The sequence below is a fragment of the Balaenoptera musculus genome, chromosome 8 (assembly GCF_009873245.2).
Source record: "Balaenoptera musculus isolate JJ_BM4_2016_0621 chromosome 8, mBalMus1.pri.v3, whole genome shotgun sequence".
Lineage (NCBI taxonomy): Eukaryota > Metazoa > Chordata > Mammalia > Artiodactyla > Balaenopteridae > Balaenoptera > Balaenoptera musculus.
This window is the reverse complement of record NC_045792.1, coordinates 56,864,035-56,882,091: the sequence shown is the minus strand read 5'-3', so window position 1 is coordinate 56,882,091 and position 18,057 is coordinate 56,864,035. Positions and strand designations below refer to the sequence as shown.

The window sequence follows — 18,057 nt, the reverse complement described above, 5'->3', positions numbered from 1 at the left end:
TTATTGAAGAGGCTGTCTTTTCTCCATTGTATATTCTTGCCTCCTTTATCAAAGATGAGGTGACCATATCTGTGTGGGTTTATCTTTGGGCTTTCTATCCTGTTCCATTGATCTATATTTCTGTTTTTTGTGCCAGTATATGGTTTTATTCTGATAAGAGTCTCCTTCTAAGCCAAACCTGGTTGTGAGGAAATTATATTATAAAAGCTTTGGCATAGCCTGAGTGAAAGCCAGATTTTAAGGGTGAGCTAAGATTATTTAGCCCAATTGATCCTCCTGGATAGGGTTACATCAGTCCTGGGTATTGCTATATAGTCACAAAATAAACTTTAGGTGAATTGGGAAAATGTTGCCCACCAGGACAAACAGCACAAGAGTTGATGAAAATGATAATGGCATTATTGAATGCCTGCTATTTGCCAGGCACTGTGCAAGGTATTTTATATACACTATGTAAAATTTATAACCTTGTGTAATGGAAATCTTTCAAACGTACACAAGTAGAATAATATAATGAACCCCAAGGTACCCATTGCCCATCTTCAACAGTTATGAACTCACGGACAGTCTTGTTTCATCTGTGCACCTATTTATTTCCCCTAAGGAAAAAATATTTTGAAAGAAATTTCAGATAAACATAATTTCCTCTGTAAGATTTTGGTATGCTCTAAAAGGTAAGGACACTTTAAGCACAGTCACAAGACCGCTGTCACACCTAAAAAAATTAACATTTCCTTAATATCATCAAAGGTCTTTAGTATTCACTTACCTGATTATCTCATAAATTTTTTTAGTTCAAACCAGAATTATAATAAGGTAAATACATAGCAATTGATTGATAAATCTCTTAAGTATCTTTTAATCTATAGGTTCCACTTCTCACTCTCTCTTTTTTTTTTTCCTGGCAATTTATTTGTTGAGGAAATCTAGTTGTTTGCCCTGTAGAACTTCCCACAATCTGGATTTGCTGATTGATTCCTCAAGGTGTAATTTAACATGTTCCTTTATTCCCTGTATTTTCTGTAAATTGTTAGATCAGAGGTTTGATCAATCTTAGGTTTGTTTGTTGTTATTTTGGTTTTTTTATTTGTTTGCAAGTATAGGTGATATTGTATACTGCCATCAGGAGGCACATAATGGTCTGGTTGTCTCTTTTATTTTTTTAATGTTAGTAGCCATTGATGATCACTACCTAGATTCATTCATTCATTCATTTGCACTATCTCATTTAATCCTTACCATACCTCTTCAAGGTAACTATTGTTTTATAGGGGAGGAAATGGAAGTTCAGAAAGGTAAAGTGACTTTCCCGGGATCACATAGCTAATGAATGATAGAGCTCATATTCAAATTCCCGTGTTTTTGACTTCAAGGCCTATATTACGGATTTTATATCCATAATATATAAAAAGGGAAAGGGAAATTTGAGTAGTAATATCTGGCAGGCACAATGCAGAGGTTTTAAATAAGCTGTGAGGCTGCTCACTTTCAATGCTTAAATATTTTGAGATCTGACTTGTCTAAGCAGTGGTAAAGCATTTTGAAAGGGAGTTAATTTACATGGCTTGTATGCAGGTAGTTCGCTGATTTGTAAATTTTTACTTCAAGTGGTGTTTTCTCTAAATATGTAAACCTATGTATGTAAGAGTCTCTGTGTTTTAATTGTGACATAGATATCTGCTGGAACCTTCTTGCCCTTCTTGATCTAGGTATAATTCTCTTGGAACTCCCAATCCACTCCCAAAGCACATGTTGTTTCTTTGATACTTTGACCTAGATGTGAAACTTGACACCCCAAGTTCCTAAGAAAACCCCCACTTAACAAAGCACTTGTGAACATACAGGTCACTGAAGGTTTGGTAGAGGAGACAGAGAAGGAGAAGTTATTCTTAAAAATCCACCACTGAAGCTTGACTGACCCTTGAAATTATCCCAGTCTCTTTTTGTCTTGCTTGTTCTCTCTCCTTTCCTCCCTTCTCTCTCCCTTTTCAAGGGCAAAATAACAAATTATCATGCAGAGCAGACCTTGGCCCTAGCTGCTGCATAGGCTGTTGAGGTTTTACCTTTAACACTTGTCAATGTATTTTTTTCCCAGTTCTCTTTTTTTTTTTTTAATTTATTTTTATTTATTTATTTATTTATTTTTGGCTGTGTTGGGTCTTCGTTTCTGTGCAAGGGCTTTCTCCAGTTGCAGCGAGCGTGGGCCACTCTTCATCGCGGTGCGCAGTCCTCTCACTGTCGCGGCCTCTCCCGTTGTGGAGCACAGGCTCCAGATGCGCAGGCTCAGTAGTTGTGGCTCACGGGCCTAGTGGCTCCGCGGCATGTGGGATCTTCCCGGACCAGGGCTCAAACCCGCGTCCCCTGCATTGGCAGGCAGATTCTTAACCACTGCGCCACCAGGGAAGCCCCGAGTTCTCTTTAAAAGGAATTATGGTACCAGCTATTCCTATAATAATTTTTCTACCTAATTACATAATAGAGATAATATTTTTAGATGAAAAACAACAATAATTGGTTGCATCAGATGTGCTAATCTCTAAGGTTTATCTGGCCCTGGTTATTGTTTTTTTATTTATTTTTTATTAATTTATTTACTTATTTATTTTTATTTTTGGCTGCATTGGGTCTTCATTGCTGCACACGGGCTTTCTCTAGTTGCATCGAGCAGGGGCTACTCTTCGTTGCGGTGCGCGGGCTTCTCATTGTAGTGGCTTCTCATTGCAGAGTATGGGCTTCAGTAGTTGCAGCATGCAGGCTCAGCAGTTGTGGCTCGCAGACTCTAGAGTGCAGGCTCAGTAGTTGTGGTGCACGGGCCTAGTTGCTCCGTGGCATGTGCGATCTTCCCGGACCAGGGCTCGAGCCCGTGTCCCCTGCATTGGCAGGCAGACTCTCAACCACTGCACCACCAGTGGCCCTGGTTATTGTAATTGCCAGTTTCTGTCAGCTCATTAAAAGTGGGGGCCTTTTACCAATCTGTTTGAGCCTTGTTCTACTACAGGCAGGGTACAGTAGAAAAGCACTATGCTTTAGAGTTAATTGGGCCTGGATCTGCCTCCCAGCCTCATCTACTCATGAGCTAAGTGATCCTGGACAAGTTTTTTAACTCTTCAGAGCTACTTTATAGGATTACTATGAGGATTATATAAGATAACGCCAATAAAACTCTTGTCACCATGCCTCAGGAAACGGTTACTCCCTTCTGTGGGTCAGTATATACGCTGCAGGAACTGGAAACCAGCCCTTGGAGTATAGTCAAACATTGGTGATGACTTCCACAGTCCTGGTCAACTTTTGTACATTTTAAAATGCACATTTTTCACACCCTCCTTCTCCCAGGAGCACTGTTAAGTTTTAACTAATATTTGATTATAAAAGGCCATAAATATCAGCATCTCTAAGGTAATTTGTGTGTAGAAGAGAGGTGTGTGATAACACTTTTTTTTTTAAAAAAACATAGGTGTGAAGGAATTACAAGTCCAGAAGGCTCAAAATCTATAGTAGAAGGAATCATAGAGGAAGAAGAAGAAGACGAAGAAGGAAGTGAGTCAGTAAACAAAAGGAAAAAGGAAGATGACATGGAGGTGGGTGAAGGCCTGTATTCTTGGAAGGATGGGGTAGGGAATGGTTCAAAAGTGTGTAAGGTGCGAAAGGGAGGTAACATTGTTCTTTTTGTCCATCGTTAGATATTTTAGGAGACAAAGATACCATCGTAATAGATACTTAGATTAACTATAAGATATAAAGCACTGTTGATGGCTCTGACAAATTGGAACATAAAACTTACAGTACTACCCTACCCTCAAGCAGACTGCTTTCTCATCAGGCCCTTTCTCACCTCTGTGCTTCTGTTCCTGTGATTTATCTCATGAGAAGATCCCATTTCGTACCAGTCTACCCTAAACTTATCCAGATCCTGCCCATCTTTCAAGGTGTATCTCCTTGGGGAAGCTTTCTGACCCCGGTTTATATTAGTCCCTCTGCAGTACAGCACTGAGAGTCTGTAGGACACACCTTAGCACTTTCTTTTCTGAAGTTGTGACCAAGTCATAGAACTGATTTTCATAAGCCACATTCAAAATATTATGGTTTTCTGATAGTCATCCCTAGAATGCAGATTCAGTGACCTCTAATAACATAAGAATTGTCTCCCAACAAAAATAACCTATGTATTTTGAGGGCAGGAACTGATGTTCTGTGTGAATTTCCTTCAGCGTATAGCTCAGGGTTGTGTGCATAGTGAGTGTTCTGTGAGAACTTGCTGAGCAACTGATTTGAGGACAGCAGTGGGAAGGGGTGCTTTTTCTGGGAAATGATGAGTGAGTGTGAGCCACAGACTTTCTGGGATGGATTATGAACATTTTACTAATGACAGGGAATTAGTAAGATGTTACTAATCTTACTTATGTATACTTGGTGTATACCACATATTCCTTTGCATTTGGAGATGCTAGTGTTAGCAAGGAGGAGAGTGCATTTTTTTTTAAACAGTATTTTTAATTTAATGAGGATCTTCTTGTCATCCTTAAGATCAATGAAAAATACTTTGTACCTCTTTGGAGTTTACAAAATTATAAATAATGCATGATCAATTTGCCCTCCAACACTCTGTGAGGCGAGGGGAGACCTTTTCTCACATGTTAACACTATAGAAACTGAGACTCAGAGATTTGTTCAAGGTAATCAAGTAGTGTTTAGTAGATTTGAGACTGATACAAACTATCAGTTACGTTTTACCTTTTATGTGCTAGGATCTATACTGAATGCTTCACATTAATATCTCTGGTTCTCATTTTGCCTCTGCATTGTAGATATTAGCACTGTTTTACAACTCAGATGCAGATACTTGCTTATGGTCACATATAAATGTTAGTGCTGAAACACATCTAGATCCTCTGATTTTTAATTCCAACTCATTTTTTCCGTATAATTTTTTATAGGGCCTATTGTATGGGGTTTTATGAACTCCAGCAGTTTTGTTAGGAGGACAGACTGAGGCATATCAGTCAGTGAGGAGCATAGCTAAACAGTCTCCACCTGAGGAAGGACACAGAGACACTCCAGTAGTCACAACTTCTTGCAACTAGTACATAAGTCCTGGAGATCTGATGCACAGCACAGTAATTATAGGCAACAACACTGTATTATAAACTTCAAAGTTGCTAAGAGACTAGATCTTAATTGTTCCCACCACAAAAAAATGATAATTATGTGACATGTTAGAGGTGTTAGGTAACACTATGGTGGTAATCATATTGCAATATATAAATGTATCAAATCAACATGTTGTACACCATAAACTTAAACAATGTTGTATGTCAGTTATATCTCAATAAAGGAAAAATAAATAAATAAAAATGATGGAGAAAATGTTAATAATGCCAATTAAACTTAACAACAACAACACAAAAAACCGGGCACAGCTTCGTAGGGGCATCTCTGTTTAGCACAATACAAAAAATTGTGTTTCAAATGACCCTGAGGCATACATAAGAGGTCAGTTGCATCCACTCTGCTCTGTAAAAGAAAACAAGCTATACATTTTTATTGGAGATAGGGAGAATCTAATACAAAATGGTTAAAATACAGAAAAGAAAGGGAAAACATTTAAGCTTTGATCCTTAAAGGAATAAACTTCACTTGTCCAGGAGATATTCCTTTATGCATAAGTCTCTCTCTTTTTCAGACTGCTTTATTGAAAGGTAACTCATCCAAAGTATACCATTCAGTGATTTTTAGTACAGTCACAGTTGTGCAACCATCACAACAATCTAATCTTAGAACATTTTCGTCACTTTTAAAAGAAATGTCATACTCATTTGCAGTCACTTCCCATTTCTCTCCAACCTTTCCAGATCTAGGCAATCACTAATCTACTTTCCGTCTCCACAGATTTGCCTAATCTGAGCATTTAATATAAGTGGAATTACGCAATATGTGATCTTCCATGACTGGCTTCTTTCACCTTCGCATAATGTTTTCCAGGTTCATTCTTGCTGTAGCATGTATCAGTACTTCATTCCTATTTATGGCTGAATAATATTCCATTGTATAGATAGACTTTTCTTTCAGATTTATTGAGGTATAATTGCCAATTAAAATTGTAATATATTTAAAGTGTACAATGTGATGAACAGATGCATTGTGAAAGGATACTCCTCAATGAGTTAACACATCCATCACCTCACAGATTTACCTTTTTTGTGTGTGTTTTTGAGGACATTTAAGTTTACTCTCTTAGCAGATTTCAGTTATACATTACATTATTTTCAACTGTAGTCACTATAATTGTGTTTTATATTAATTAGATCCTCAGACCTTATTCATCTTATAACTGAAAGTTTATACCCTTTTACCAACTTCTATCTATTCTTCTACCTTCCATCCCCTATCCTGGTAACCACTTTGATAGACCACACTTTTAATCCATTCATCAGTTAATGGACATGTGGGTTATTTTCACTTTTTGTCTATTAGGAATAATGCTGATATAAACATTCGAGTACAAATTTTTGCATGGGCATAGGTTTTTATTCTCTTGGGTGTATACCTGTGAGTGGAATTGCCGGATGGTAACTCATTTGAGGAACAGCCATTCTGTTTTCCAGAGTGCCTGCATCATTTCATATTCGCAGCAGCAGTGTATGAGGGATCCAGTTTTTCTGCATCCTTGCCAGCACTTGTTACTGTCTTTCTTTTTGATTATAGCCATCCTAGTGGGTATGAAGTGGAATCTCATATCTGTGGTTTTGATTTACATTTTTCTAATGACTATTGATGTTGAGCATCTTTTCATGTGCTTATTGGCCATTTCTGTATCTTCTCTGGAGAAATGTCTCTTCATATCTTTTGCCCATTTTTAAATAGGGTTATTTGTCTTTTTATTATTGAGTTGCATTTGCAGATGAAATCTAGTATGCATTTGGGAGGGGCTTGTGAGATTATGCTGTCTCTGTGGAGCTGATCTCTTATAAATGACTCATAAATGGGAAGCACTGCATGCAATAGGACAGGCTGAGGTTCCAAGTTGAAATGACAGTTAGTGTTCATTTCAAAGTGTCCTGTGCCTGGAAAATATTAATAGAAGAGAATAGAATGAGTTGTTTAGTGAGATCTGGAAGATCCAAGTTTCCTGACTCCCCATCCAGTGATCTTTTTCTTTTTTTTTAAATTGTGGTAAAAAAACACACACAACATAAAATTTACCATCTTAACCATTTTAAAGTGTATACTTCAGTAATATTAAATATATTCACACTGTTGTGCAACCAGTCTCCAGAATTTTCTTATCTTGCAAAACTGAAACTCTGTACCCATTAAACAACAACTCCCCTTTCCTGCTTCCCCCAACCCCTAATAATCACCATTCTACTTTCTGTTTCTGTGCATTTCACTATACTTTAGATACCTCATATAAGTGGACTCATATAGCATTTGTGATCATTAATGATCAATGCAAATCAAATCAAATGCAAATCAAAACCATAAATATCACTTTGTACCCATTAGGGTGGCAACTGCCAAAAAAAACCCCAAAATAACAAGTATTGGCAAGGACGTGGAGAAATTGGAACACTTGTGCACTATTGGTGGGATTACAAAATGGTACAATCACTATTAAAAATTGTGTGGCAGTTACTCAAAAAATTAAAAATAGAACTACCTTATGATCCAGCAATCTCACTTTTGGGTATATAGCCAAAAGAAATGAAAGCAGGGTCTTGAATAGATATTTGCACACCCATGTTCATAGCAGCTGATCTCTTAATAAGTGCTGTTGGAACATCTTTTCATGTACTTATTGGCTGTTTGTACATCTTCTTTGGAGAAATGTCTGTTCAAGTCCTATGCCCATTTTTAAATGAGGTTATTTGATTTTTTTGTTGTTGAGTTACAGGAATTCTTTATATCCTTTGGATATTAACTCTTTATGAGATACATGACATGCAGATATTTTCTCCCATTCAATGGTATGCCTTTTCACTCTATTGATTGAGTTCTTTGATGCACAAACGTTTTTAAGTTTGATGTAGTCCATTTATCTATTTTTACTTTTGTTGCCTCTGCTTTTGGTTCCATAACCAAGAAATCATTGCTAAGTCCAATGTCGTGAAAAGTTTCATGACGCTTTCTTCTAGAAGTTTTATAGTTGTAGGTTTTTATATTTAGGTTTTAATCCATTTGAGTTAATTTTTGTATGTGGTCCAACTTCATTCTTTTGCTTGTGGATATCCAGTTTCCCCAGCACCATTTGTTGAAAAGACTGTCCTTTCCCCATTGAGTGGTCTCAGCATCCTTATCAAAGATCATTTGACTATATACGTGAGAGTTTATTTCTGGGCTCTCGAAGTTTTTATTCCGTTGCTGTATTTGTCTTTATATCAGTAGTATGCTGTGTTGATTACTGTAACTTTGTACTATATTTTGAAATCAGAGAGCATGAGTCCTCCAATTTTGTTCTTCTTTATTAAAATTGTTTTGGCTATTTGGGGTCCCTTGAGATTCTATATGAATTTTAGGAATAATTTTTCTGTTTTTGCAAAAAATGCCATTGGGATTTTGATATTGTGTTAAATCTGCAGATCATTTGGGTAGTATGAGCATCTTAACCATGTGGTGATCTTTAATACAATATATGCTATCTCATGCTCACTTCTAGATTTTCATATTTTGGTTGATATTTGGTCATCTAATTATTTATTTCAGTTATAATATTTCAAAATTTTGATGCGGAAAAGTATAGAGAACCTTTTATTTGTTCAGCTTGTATTTGATGAGTGCATACTCTGTGCCATCTACTTTTATATCGAGATGTAACAGATATTGACATTTTGTCATATTTGTGTCAGATTTCCTTTTTTAAATTACTGTTGCAGGAACATTATATCATTGTCATAAATAAAAATATAAGAAAACATGTTCTACGAACAAATCAACATATTTTCAGTTTTCCCTTCCAGTTCTTTCCCAAAGTATACCATGTTTTTCCAGTAGTAATCCTAACTTAGATGACATGTTGTACTCTGCTTCTTCCACTTAATATTATATTGTGAGCATTTTTCATACTACAATGAGTTTTTGTAGTTTTTCTTCTGATGATGTGTTCTTTTTGCCAAATGAGTATAAGAAGCTCAATCTTGGCCTTACCATTTACTAGCTTTGTGATCTTAAGAAAGTTTCCTAGGTTCACTGAAACAAATAGAAGTAAAAAGTAAACTTCTAATTATCTAAACATGGAAATTACAACAATAACCTATGTCACAAGGCTGTTATAAGGATTAAATGTATATTAAAATGTCAGGGACATGGTAAGCTCTTAATATGTGCTAGTTTCCTTCCCTTTCCTTTTCCCAGGGACCTAGTTTTTATCCTGTTCCTCCATGGGTTGCTCTCAGAGACTCAAAACTTGCTCTTATTCCTCCAGACCAAGAAAGACCATCCTTACACTTGGAGAATTGAACTGGCAAAAACAGAAAAATACTGGGATGGCTGGTTCCGAGGCTTATCCAATCTCTTTCTTAGTTGTCCTATTCCTAAATTGCTGCTTCTGGCTGGTAAGTGTGTATGTGTTTTTATTAGTCGGCTTGGGCTGCCATAACAAAATACAATAGACTGGGTGGCTTAAACAACAGATTAATTTTCCCACAGTTCTGGAGGCTGGAAGTCTGAGATAAGGGTTGCAGACTGGTCGAGTTCTGCTAAGAGCTTTCTTACTGACTTGCAAACAACCACCTTTTTACTGTGTTCTTACATGGCAGAGAGAGCGAGAACAAGCTAGCTCTCTGGTGTTTATTCTTATAAGGACACTAATCCTGTCCTATGAGGGCCCTACCCTTATGACTGCATTTAACCTTAATTACTTCCTCATTTAACCTTAATTACTTCCATATCTCCAAATATGGTCACATTGTGAATTAGGCCTTCATCATATAAATTTTGGGGGAACACAGTTGAGTCCCTAGCAGTGTAGGTATATTGTCATCTCAGCATGTCTTTGTTAAAACTATTTACCAAATGGGTAGCGACTTCCAAAGTGAAGTACCATCCTCACTCATTTGTGCCCTTTCTCCTCCCTTTGCCAAATCCCTAAACCTAACTAAGCATAAGCATCCACCTGGGATGGCCGAATTCTGGCCTGGCCTCTGCCTGGTCAAGCCCAAGTCCTTCTCCTTGAGTGGTATAAGGATATTCTGAGTATAATGGAAATTTGAAAAGTAAAACCCTATTTTCAGAAACCAGCTTAAACAAGCAAAGTGGTTACAGGGAACCTCAGCCTAGAAAGCTTCATGTGGTGAAAATATACCCTCAGGGAGTTAGGATTGGCATTAACATGAATTGAGAATGTCATCATGTTTACAACTCTGTAGCAAGTTTTACTTCATTATTGAACAGCAAAGCCTATTTCACACAGCTTTTTTCTAGTAAGCTACTTATGGATTCTCTTATTTTGTTCTAGGTGTTGATAGATTGGATAAAGATCTGACTATTGGCCAAATGCAAGGTAAACCGTGAAGAAATTATGTTCCTAGGTCCCCTGAGGGCAGAGGAATGGGCAGAGTCATGTGGAAATTTTCCATCTAAAAATGGGAATTACACTACCACATATGCCTCAGAGTTGTAAGGATTAAAGTGAGGCAATGTCTTTGAAAGGGGCATTATAAACTATAAAGTATTCTGTGTAAATATACAATATTGTGAAAGGAGATATTCTGAATACTGATCAGTATTTTTATTATTGTTAGAATTCTTAGGAAAGTGAAAGGTCCAAGATAACCCAGATACAAAAAGGTTGAACTCTATTTAGAAGACAGCATAATGAGGTGGTAAAAGCAAGGACTCTGAGAACTGCGTTTGAGTATTGCTTCCTTCCTACTAATTTTTTTGACCTTGGGCAAGTTACTTGACCTGCCTTACCTTTAGTTTTCTCAATCTATAAAATGAGAAAATTGATGGCAACCTCACAAGGATTGTGAGGTATAATGAGTAGGAAAGTGACATGTTGTGCTTAGGTCCAGGTGTGTTGGCTAGATGACTGTGGAGGTAGTGGAACCAATTTCATGGAAGCTTTTGGCTTTAGAACAGATGAAAGGCCTGGTGAAGGTGAAGTCAATAGGCACTGACAACTTTGGGATATAGGAAGAAGAGGTGCCAACTCCAAGGCCAAGGTTTCGAGCTTAAGCAGATTCTGTTCTTGACCTTCCTTCTTTTCTACTTACTCTTCCTGGGCAGTGTCATGGCTCCCATTTATACCCTGATAACTCCCAAAGCTAAACATCTGACTCATACCTCTCCATGTATCAAACCTGCTGGACATCTCTACTTGGATGTCTCATGGGCCCCTCAAACTGTTCCTTGAGCTGTCCTCAAGCTCTCCACAGAGAAGGGGACTGTTTTCCTGGATAATAGTTGTTCAAAGGCCTCTGAATGATTTATCAAACTCTGGCCTTAGACCCTCATAGCATACCCTTCCCTTCCCCCAACTACATAGTGTCCTGAGGCCTTGAGCAGGACCATGGGCTGGGACTATGTAACTTTTTTGGCACTGATGTTGGTAATTCTGGTTTTTTTTTTAATTAGTTAATTTTTAAATTTATTTTTGGCTGCGTCAGGTCTTTATTGCTGCACGTGGGCTTTCTCTAGTTGCGGCAAGCGGAGGCTACTCTTCGTTGTGGTGCATGGGCTTTTCATTTTGTTGGCTTCTCTTGTTGCGGAGCACGGGCTCTAGGCGCGTGGGCTTCAGTAGTTGTGGCACGTGGGCTCAGTAGTTGTGGCTCGTGGGCTCTAGAGTGCAGGCTCAGTAGTTGTGGTGCATGGGCTTAGTTGCTCTGCGGCATGTGGGATCTTCCCGGACCAGGGCTCAAACCCCAGTCCCCTGCATTGGCAGGCGGATTCTTAACCACTGTGCCACCAGAGAAGTCCTGATGTTGGTTATTCTGAGCTTAGACGTTTTTCCTTAAATTCAATTAAGCAAACCTTTTCTAAGCACTCTTTCTGTGTAAGACCTGTGCTTGATGCTGGGCACACAGAAGAATCAGACATAGCTCTTGATACTATCTGAAAGCAGTTAATCTCGACTAGAATAGCATTTGGAATCAGTGTTGATCACCAGCCTTGGAAGCAGACAGTCCTGGGTTTGAATCACTCTTACTGGTTTTGTGGCCTGAGTGGATTGCTAACTTCCTTAATTCTGAGTTTCTTCACCTATCAAATGGAGATAATGAAATATCTCAATTCAACTGTGTGAGGTTTAAATGAGAAAATGTGGGTGAAGTAAAATAAATGATGGCTTCATTGTGTCCAGGAGGCACTCCTGATACCTCATTAAATCCCTCCTGTTTCCCCAGTAAGGTTTATGCCAAGACCACCTTCTCTTTCAAAGCATCCCATGAGTATGTATAGAGAGTAAATGGCTGGGATGAGGAATGACATCCATAAAACAAAAGGAAATGGCTAAATCACCACAGATTCCAAACCACAGCCTTCCCAGCACTGTTTAAACCAGCTGAATTAGTTACTGAATCCTAGAAATCCAGCACTCATTTATGGTGCAACTTAGGTGAATGATTTAGGCTCTCTGAACCTAAAGTTCCTCATCTGTAAGATTGGCAGGGAGGGGCTTCCCTGGTGGCACAGTGGTTAAGAATCCACCTGCCAATGCAGGGGACACGGGTTCGAGCCCTGGTCCCAGAAGATCGCAACTAAGCCCATGTGCTACAACTACTGAGCCTGCGAGCCACAACTATTGAGCCCACGTGCCACAACTACTGAAGCCCGCGCACCTAGAGCCCATGCTCCGCAACAAGAGAAGCCACCGCAATGAGAAGCCCACGCACCGCAATGAAGAGTAGCCTCCGCTCGCAGCAACTAGAGAAAGCCTGCGTGCAGCAACGAAGACCCAACGCAGGCAAAAATAAATTAAAAAAAAAAAATTGTCGGGGAGTTGGAAATATGCCCACCTCATAGAATAATTGTGAGGATTACCCATGATTATGTTATTTTATGTGTACTGGGTACAGTATTGTTAGTGTATGTGAGTTCTCCCTGATTCCTTATACCCACTCTTCCAAAGAGGAGTGAAAAATGCACCGCCAGTCATCAAGGTTTGAGTTGTAAGGTTTATCAGGTTATTTGCTCAATCGTTCATTCATCCAAGACTTACTAAGCACTTATTTAATATCTAGCCCTGGCTTGGGCCCTATTAGGGATATAGAGCAAGTAGTGATATTAGCCCTGTTCTTACAGAAATGACACACTCCTGCGGAGGCAAGCACCAGTGGCATATAGATATTAGCTTACAGACCAACAGGGGCACAAGCTGCTCTGTGTTTGGATCCATTAAATGCATTAACAGTAGTACATTAGGAGACACAGTGGAGAGGGGACTAGGCTGGAGCACCCAGAGGCAGCTTACTGCAGGAAGAGGAGCATAAGCAGGACCTTACTGGAGGGAATGGTCTTAGTTCCTCTGCTGACTAATTAAGTGGCCTTGGGCAAATCACTTCACTAATCATGGCCTTGGTTTCATCATCTCAAAAAAGAATTTCAGTATTTGTCCTGCTTAATTTTATAGGGTAAATTTGAGAATCAACTTAAAAAATGGATAGGTGAGTATTTTGAAAAAAAAATTTTAAAGCACTGTGTAACTGGGGTAAGAATCCCAGAATGTGAAAACCAGAAGGACTTCCAGAGCTTACTCCCTTATTTTGTAAATGGAGACACTGAGGCTCTGAGAGTCTGCTCTCTCTACCTATGGGAGCTCTGGGTCCCATATTCTTTAGTCTCCTTAGAGATCTTGCTTTATCAATCATTTCTGTTCATTCTTAATAACTATCACATTAGTTGTGAGCTTACAGTGTTCTACAGGACAGTGTGAGAAAGTGCCTAGTACCATGTCTGGCACATAGTTAAGCACTCAAATGGTAACTTATTATTGTAATAATAAATCTCAAAGTCCTTAACATAGCCTACAAATCCCTTAATGGTATGGTCCCTGCTTACCTCTCCAGCCTCATTGTTAACTCTCATGAGCACCATGCCAAAGTTTTTCTTTTCAGGAGCAAATACCATTTCATCCTTCTTTCTTTGTGTAAGTTATTTTTTCTGTGTGGGAAGCCTTCCTGGATCCCTACTTGATTGCAAAGCCCCTCTTCCTGTGTTTTTCCAGTTCCATATGCTCTGTGTTATCATAGGAACTACATGCGGCATTAAAATGTTGGTTTTTATGTTTTGCTCTCCCACTAGACTGTAGTGTATACAGGAACTGTTTCTATGTGTCTGGCCCAAAGTAAAAGCATACTAAATAGATGCAGAAGGAAAAAGTGAAGGGAAAATGATTTGCTCAAGGTTACAATTTCAAGTATTACCATCCTCCTCAAAGGCTAATTGGGTCCAGAGTATTGGCAGGGAGGGGATGGGGGAGTCCTGGCCTCCTGGAGTGACCTGTGAGGCTGCAGAGATGGTAAGGAGAGGACCATTATAGTCCCTGAGGTGGCTTTGGTTTGTATCTTCCCCAGGGAAGTTCCAGATGCAGGTCCTACCCCAGTGTGGCCATGCAGTCCATGAGGACGCTCCAGACAAGGTGAGTCTGGTGCTTGATGACTGTAAAAGGACAACATGAGAATAACTGTGGATCTCACAGAAGATAGAACCAGCCTCTGAGTCAGCCTGTGTCGCCTGCAGCAGCTGCTGTGGGGCCTACACAGATGGGACTCCACCAGCTCCCCAGACCTCTCCCTGGCAGCTGCTTCTGGTCTTGGCTTTGTGTGTATGGGCTGAGGAGTTACTGGCACCCTGCTATTTCACCCAGGGCCCTATGGTTAAGATCTTAAGCTCTGCTTCTCCATTGCCCCCGAAAGCCAGATGGTAGAAGGGATAATTGGGGTAGAAACTGCTCCCTAAACCACAGTCACAGTTAGGAATTAATATGTGCTCCTCCTGTAGGAAAAAAGTGCTTTGTAACTCTAAGGGCATAAATAAGCCTTCATATCATTCCTCTTGACTTCTCTGGACCCATCCCTGGCAAATGGTGAGGAGGAGTCTCCCAGCCCTGCCAGGACCCAGGTCCTTTTGATTTCAGGCTCCTCAGAACTGTAAGTAGGACCCATGAGTCCACCAGAGAGCCTTACCTTCCAACAGAAGCCCACCAGACCTCCAAGGATGAACCCCGTTGCTACCCTTAACATGGCCTGGAATATCTCTCCCTTTTCCAGGTAGCTGAAGCTGTTGCCACTTTCCTGATTCGGCACAGGTTTGCAGAGCCCATCGGTGGATTCCAGTGGTAAGGAAGTACAAAGGTTTAAGGAGCCCAGCAGTGCTCCAACAAAGAGAGATTTGCGAGGTTATAGATATCTCTGCCTTACCCCTGCCTGGTTTAGGTCACCTTGCCTTTCTTCTTCCTCTTCAACACAGAGCCCAGCGTGTGTGTTTCTGCAAAGCCATGGTTGGTTCTTTCCATGTGCTCTGGTTCAGTGAGTTGTTGCCTAGCTGACATTAAATGATGCCTAGTCCCCCACCCTCACCGTGATGCGTACTTCTTCTTGAGATGCCCCTTCCTTTGGAGGCTCGGATGGGAATCCGTCCTTTTCCAGGCTCTTAGAGAAGTTCTATATGCCTTCTCCTGCCCTGCTGCCAAGGAAGGTGGGGCAGGCCTTGAGGCTGTGTAGAGATCCGGAGCAGGGTTTCCAACCCCAGCACTAGTAACATTTGGGGTGGGTAATCCTTTGTGGTGCGGGCTGTTCTGTGCACTGTAGCATGTTGAACAACATCCCTGGCCTTTACGTACCAGAAGCCGGTAGCACCCCCGAACACACACAGCTGTGACAGGCAAAAATGTTTCTAGATTTTACCAAGTGTCTCAGGAGAGGCAAAGTCATTCCCAGTTGAGAACCACTGGGTCTAGAGGAACAAGGATGCCCCTCATCCTGGGAAGCTCTCCGTGTGATTAGGCAGACATAGTAGGTCTCTTTGTTGAGGAGGAGGAAAAGAGGCATGGTGACCCAAAACACACGGTCCCGGCCCCACCTCAGGGAGCTCCCAGTCTTTGCTACAGAAGGCCCCTGATCCTCAGAGAGCCCAAGGTCCTAATGAAGAGTCACACCTGCCAGTTGGGAAGTCTCTTATCTGATTTTGATGATGGTCTAGGGGAACTTGTTCCCCACCGTCAGGAAGTTTGAAGAAGAAAAAATGTTGAAGAAAAAGAAAGGGTTTCTGCATTAGGGAGTTCTGAATGCCAGGGCCTAGGAGGTGTGGATGACAGAGCAGGGTAGGCATTGGAAATGAGGACAGGAGCCTGGTACAGTGAGCCACACAAGTGATTCCCTTATGCCAAACCACCCCTCAAGCAGCTGACCATTGATGGATCCCAGGTATCAAAATAAAGACTTAGTTTCACTTAATAAGCAGTGTTTGGGGCCCCTGGCCCATTTGGAGCTGTGGTCAAATCGGCAGTACCCTGAGAGCAGACCCTGTGTCTAGCCCTGGATGGGGCTGAGAAGAGGTGGGAGAGATCTACAAAGGCCTTGGTGATCATTAGGGAGGGTTTCCTGGATGAGACAGGGTAAGCAGGGGGAAAGCTAGTGACGGTCACATTTGTTTTCCATTCTCTTTCTACTCTTCACAGTGTGTTTCCTGGCTGTTAGTGACCTGCTCTCCTTCCCTCCCTCAACACTGAGCTCTGTTGTAAATACATCGCACCAGAGGCCACTGTGATGCCGCTGTCTCCTCCTCACCATCCTGCCCGACCATGTGACACCGGCTCCCTATAGACGGGCATCCCCAGATGTACAAACCCTTTCGTGTATTCCTGCCGAAAGCATTGTTTTCCAGGGCCTTTGACCAAAATTGGTCTCCCCAGTTTAAGGCTCCCCAGCTCCTATCCCTTCCCTGTTCAGGGGTAGCCCCTGCCTGTCCTCCCTGCCTTGCCTAGGGTGAAGCCTCCATCAGAACTGCCACCCTGGGCCCCTATTCCTGGCATTAGGCAATGCACCTGCGTCCATATGTTTCCCAGGCTCAGGGACCTCCATTCCTTGAGATTGTTCTTGCCATGGTCCTGCCCTACCTCATGGGATGGACCACGTGCGGGATGGTCCTTATTTTTCCCTTTTAAATAAAATACCAGTCCAGGTACCTTTTTATCCCCGTCTTACTATTCTAGGCTTGGAAGACCCAGAGAGGCCAGGATCTCATCCTTAGGTACAGGGGTGGGGGGTGGATAGCATCACAAGAAACCAGCCTGAAAATCAGGCCCAGCCAGTCCAAGCACATGGCCTCCCATCTGGGGAGGGCCCACGGTCCCACTCCCACAGGTCTGGGCACCTGCCCTGGGCTGAGGCCAGGCTGCTCCAGGGGTCTCTTGAGCCCTCACCTGCCACAGGGCAACCCAGGTTGAATACAGCCCACGCACAAAGCCACAGGCTAAGGCCCGTGGAGTTGTTTTTAAGAATCAAATTGAACCATTTTCATAATTGGTCCCTGGAGGTGTGCAGAGTGCCCGCTTGCCTTTTCTAGACCCACAGCTTATCATAGCCATTTGTGGTTTCCATGTTACTCTTCATAGAAACAGTACAGCCCAGCATCCTCAATATTTGCCCTCTTCCAGCTGCCTCATCACAGCACTTCAGCCTCCCCCTGCTGCCCAGGCACGCCATTCCCAAGGGCAGGGAGGGGCAGTCTCCTGCAGCCCATCTTTTCTGTGACTGTCTTAGGTGATGCGTAGCCCCCTCCACCTTTCGACCCAACAACTTCCTATCCCTGTCCTGCTGCAGGGTCTGAAGTCTGGGACCTACTTTGTTTCTTTGTTATTTATGATCTTGTTTAAAGAAAATAAATCTCCTAATCTTCACTATCTGGTCTTTATGGAGTTGTCCTTATTTCTGTTGATCTGGGGGCAGGGAACATTTCACTGGATTTGGTCACCATAGAGCACCAGAAAAACCTCTTTCCTGCAGCCTATCAACATCTTATGCTCTGCCTGCTTCCCAGATCCATAATGCCCAGTGGAATGGAGAGAACCAGCCTCCACTGCAGCCCGGGAGACTATATTCCAGTCCCATCTCTTCCAGT

General features: G+C 41.3%; 1 protein-coding gene across 2 annotated transcripts in view; it reads left to right on the top strand.

Moving 5' to 3' along the window:
• The window catches only part of PPME1 (protein phosphatase methylesterase 1), a 77,717-nt gene extending 59,875 nt beyond the window's left edge, over nucleotides 1–17,842 (top strand). Inside the window, exons 9-14 of one of the 2 annotated variants that reach the window (XM_036861446.1) lie at nucleotides 3,458–3,581; nucleotides 9,422–9,551; nucleotides 10,454–10,498; nucleotides 14,511–14,575; nucleotides 15,207–15,274; nucleotides 16,616–17,842. In XM_036861446.1, coding sequence (XP_036717341.1) covers nucleotides 3,458–3,581; nucleotides 9,422–9,551; nucleotides 10,454–10,498; nucleotides 14,511–14,575; nucleotides 15,207–15,274; nucleotides 16,616–16,634 — 451 coding nt within the window. In that variant the 3' untranslated portion in view covers nucleotides 16,635–17,842. The remainder of the gene's footprint in view (nucleotides 1–3,457; nucleotides 3,582–9,421; nucleotides 9,552–10,453; nucleotides 10,499–14,510; nucleotides 14,576–15,206; nucleotides 15,275–16,615) is intronic. The other variant, XM_036861447.1, reaches the window with a different exon arrangement.
• The last annotated feature ends 215 nt before the right edge of the window (nucleotides 17,843–18,057 follow it).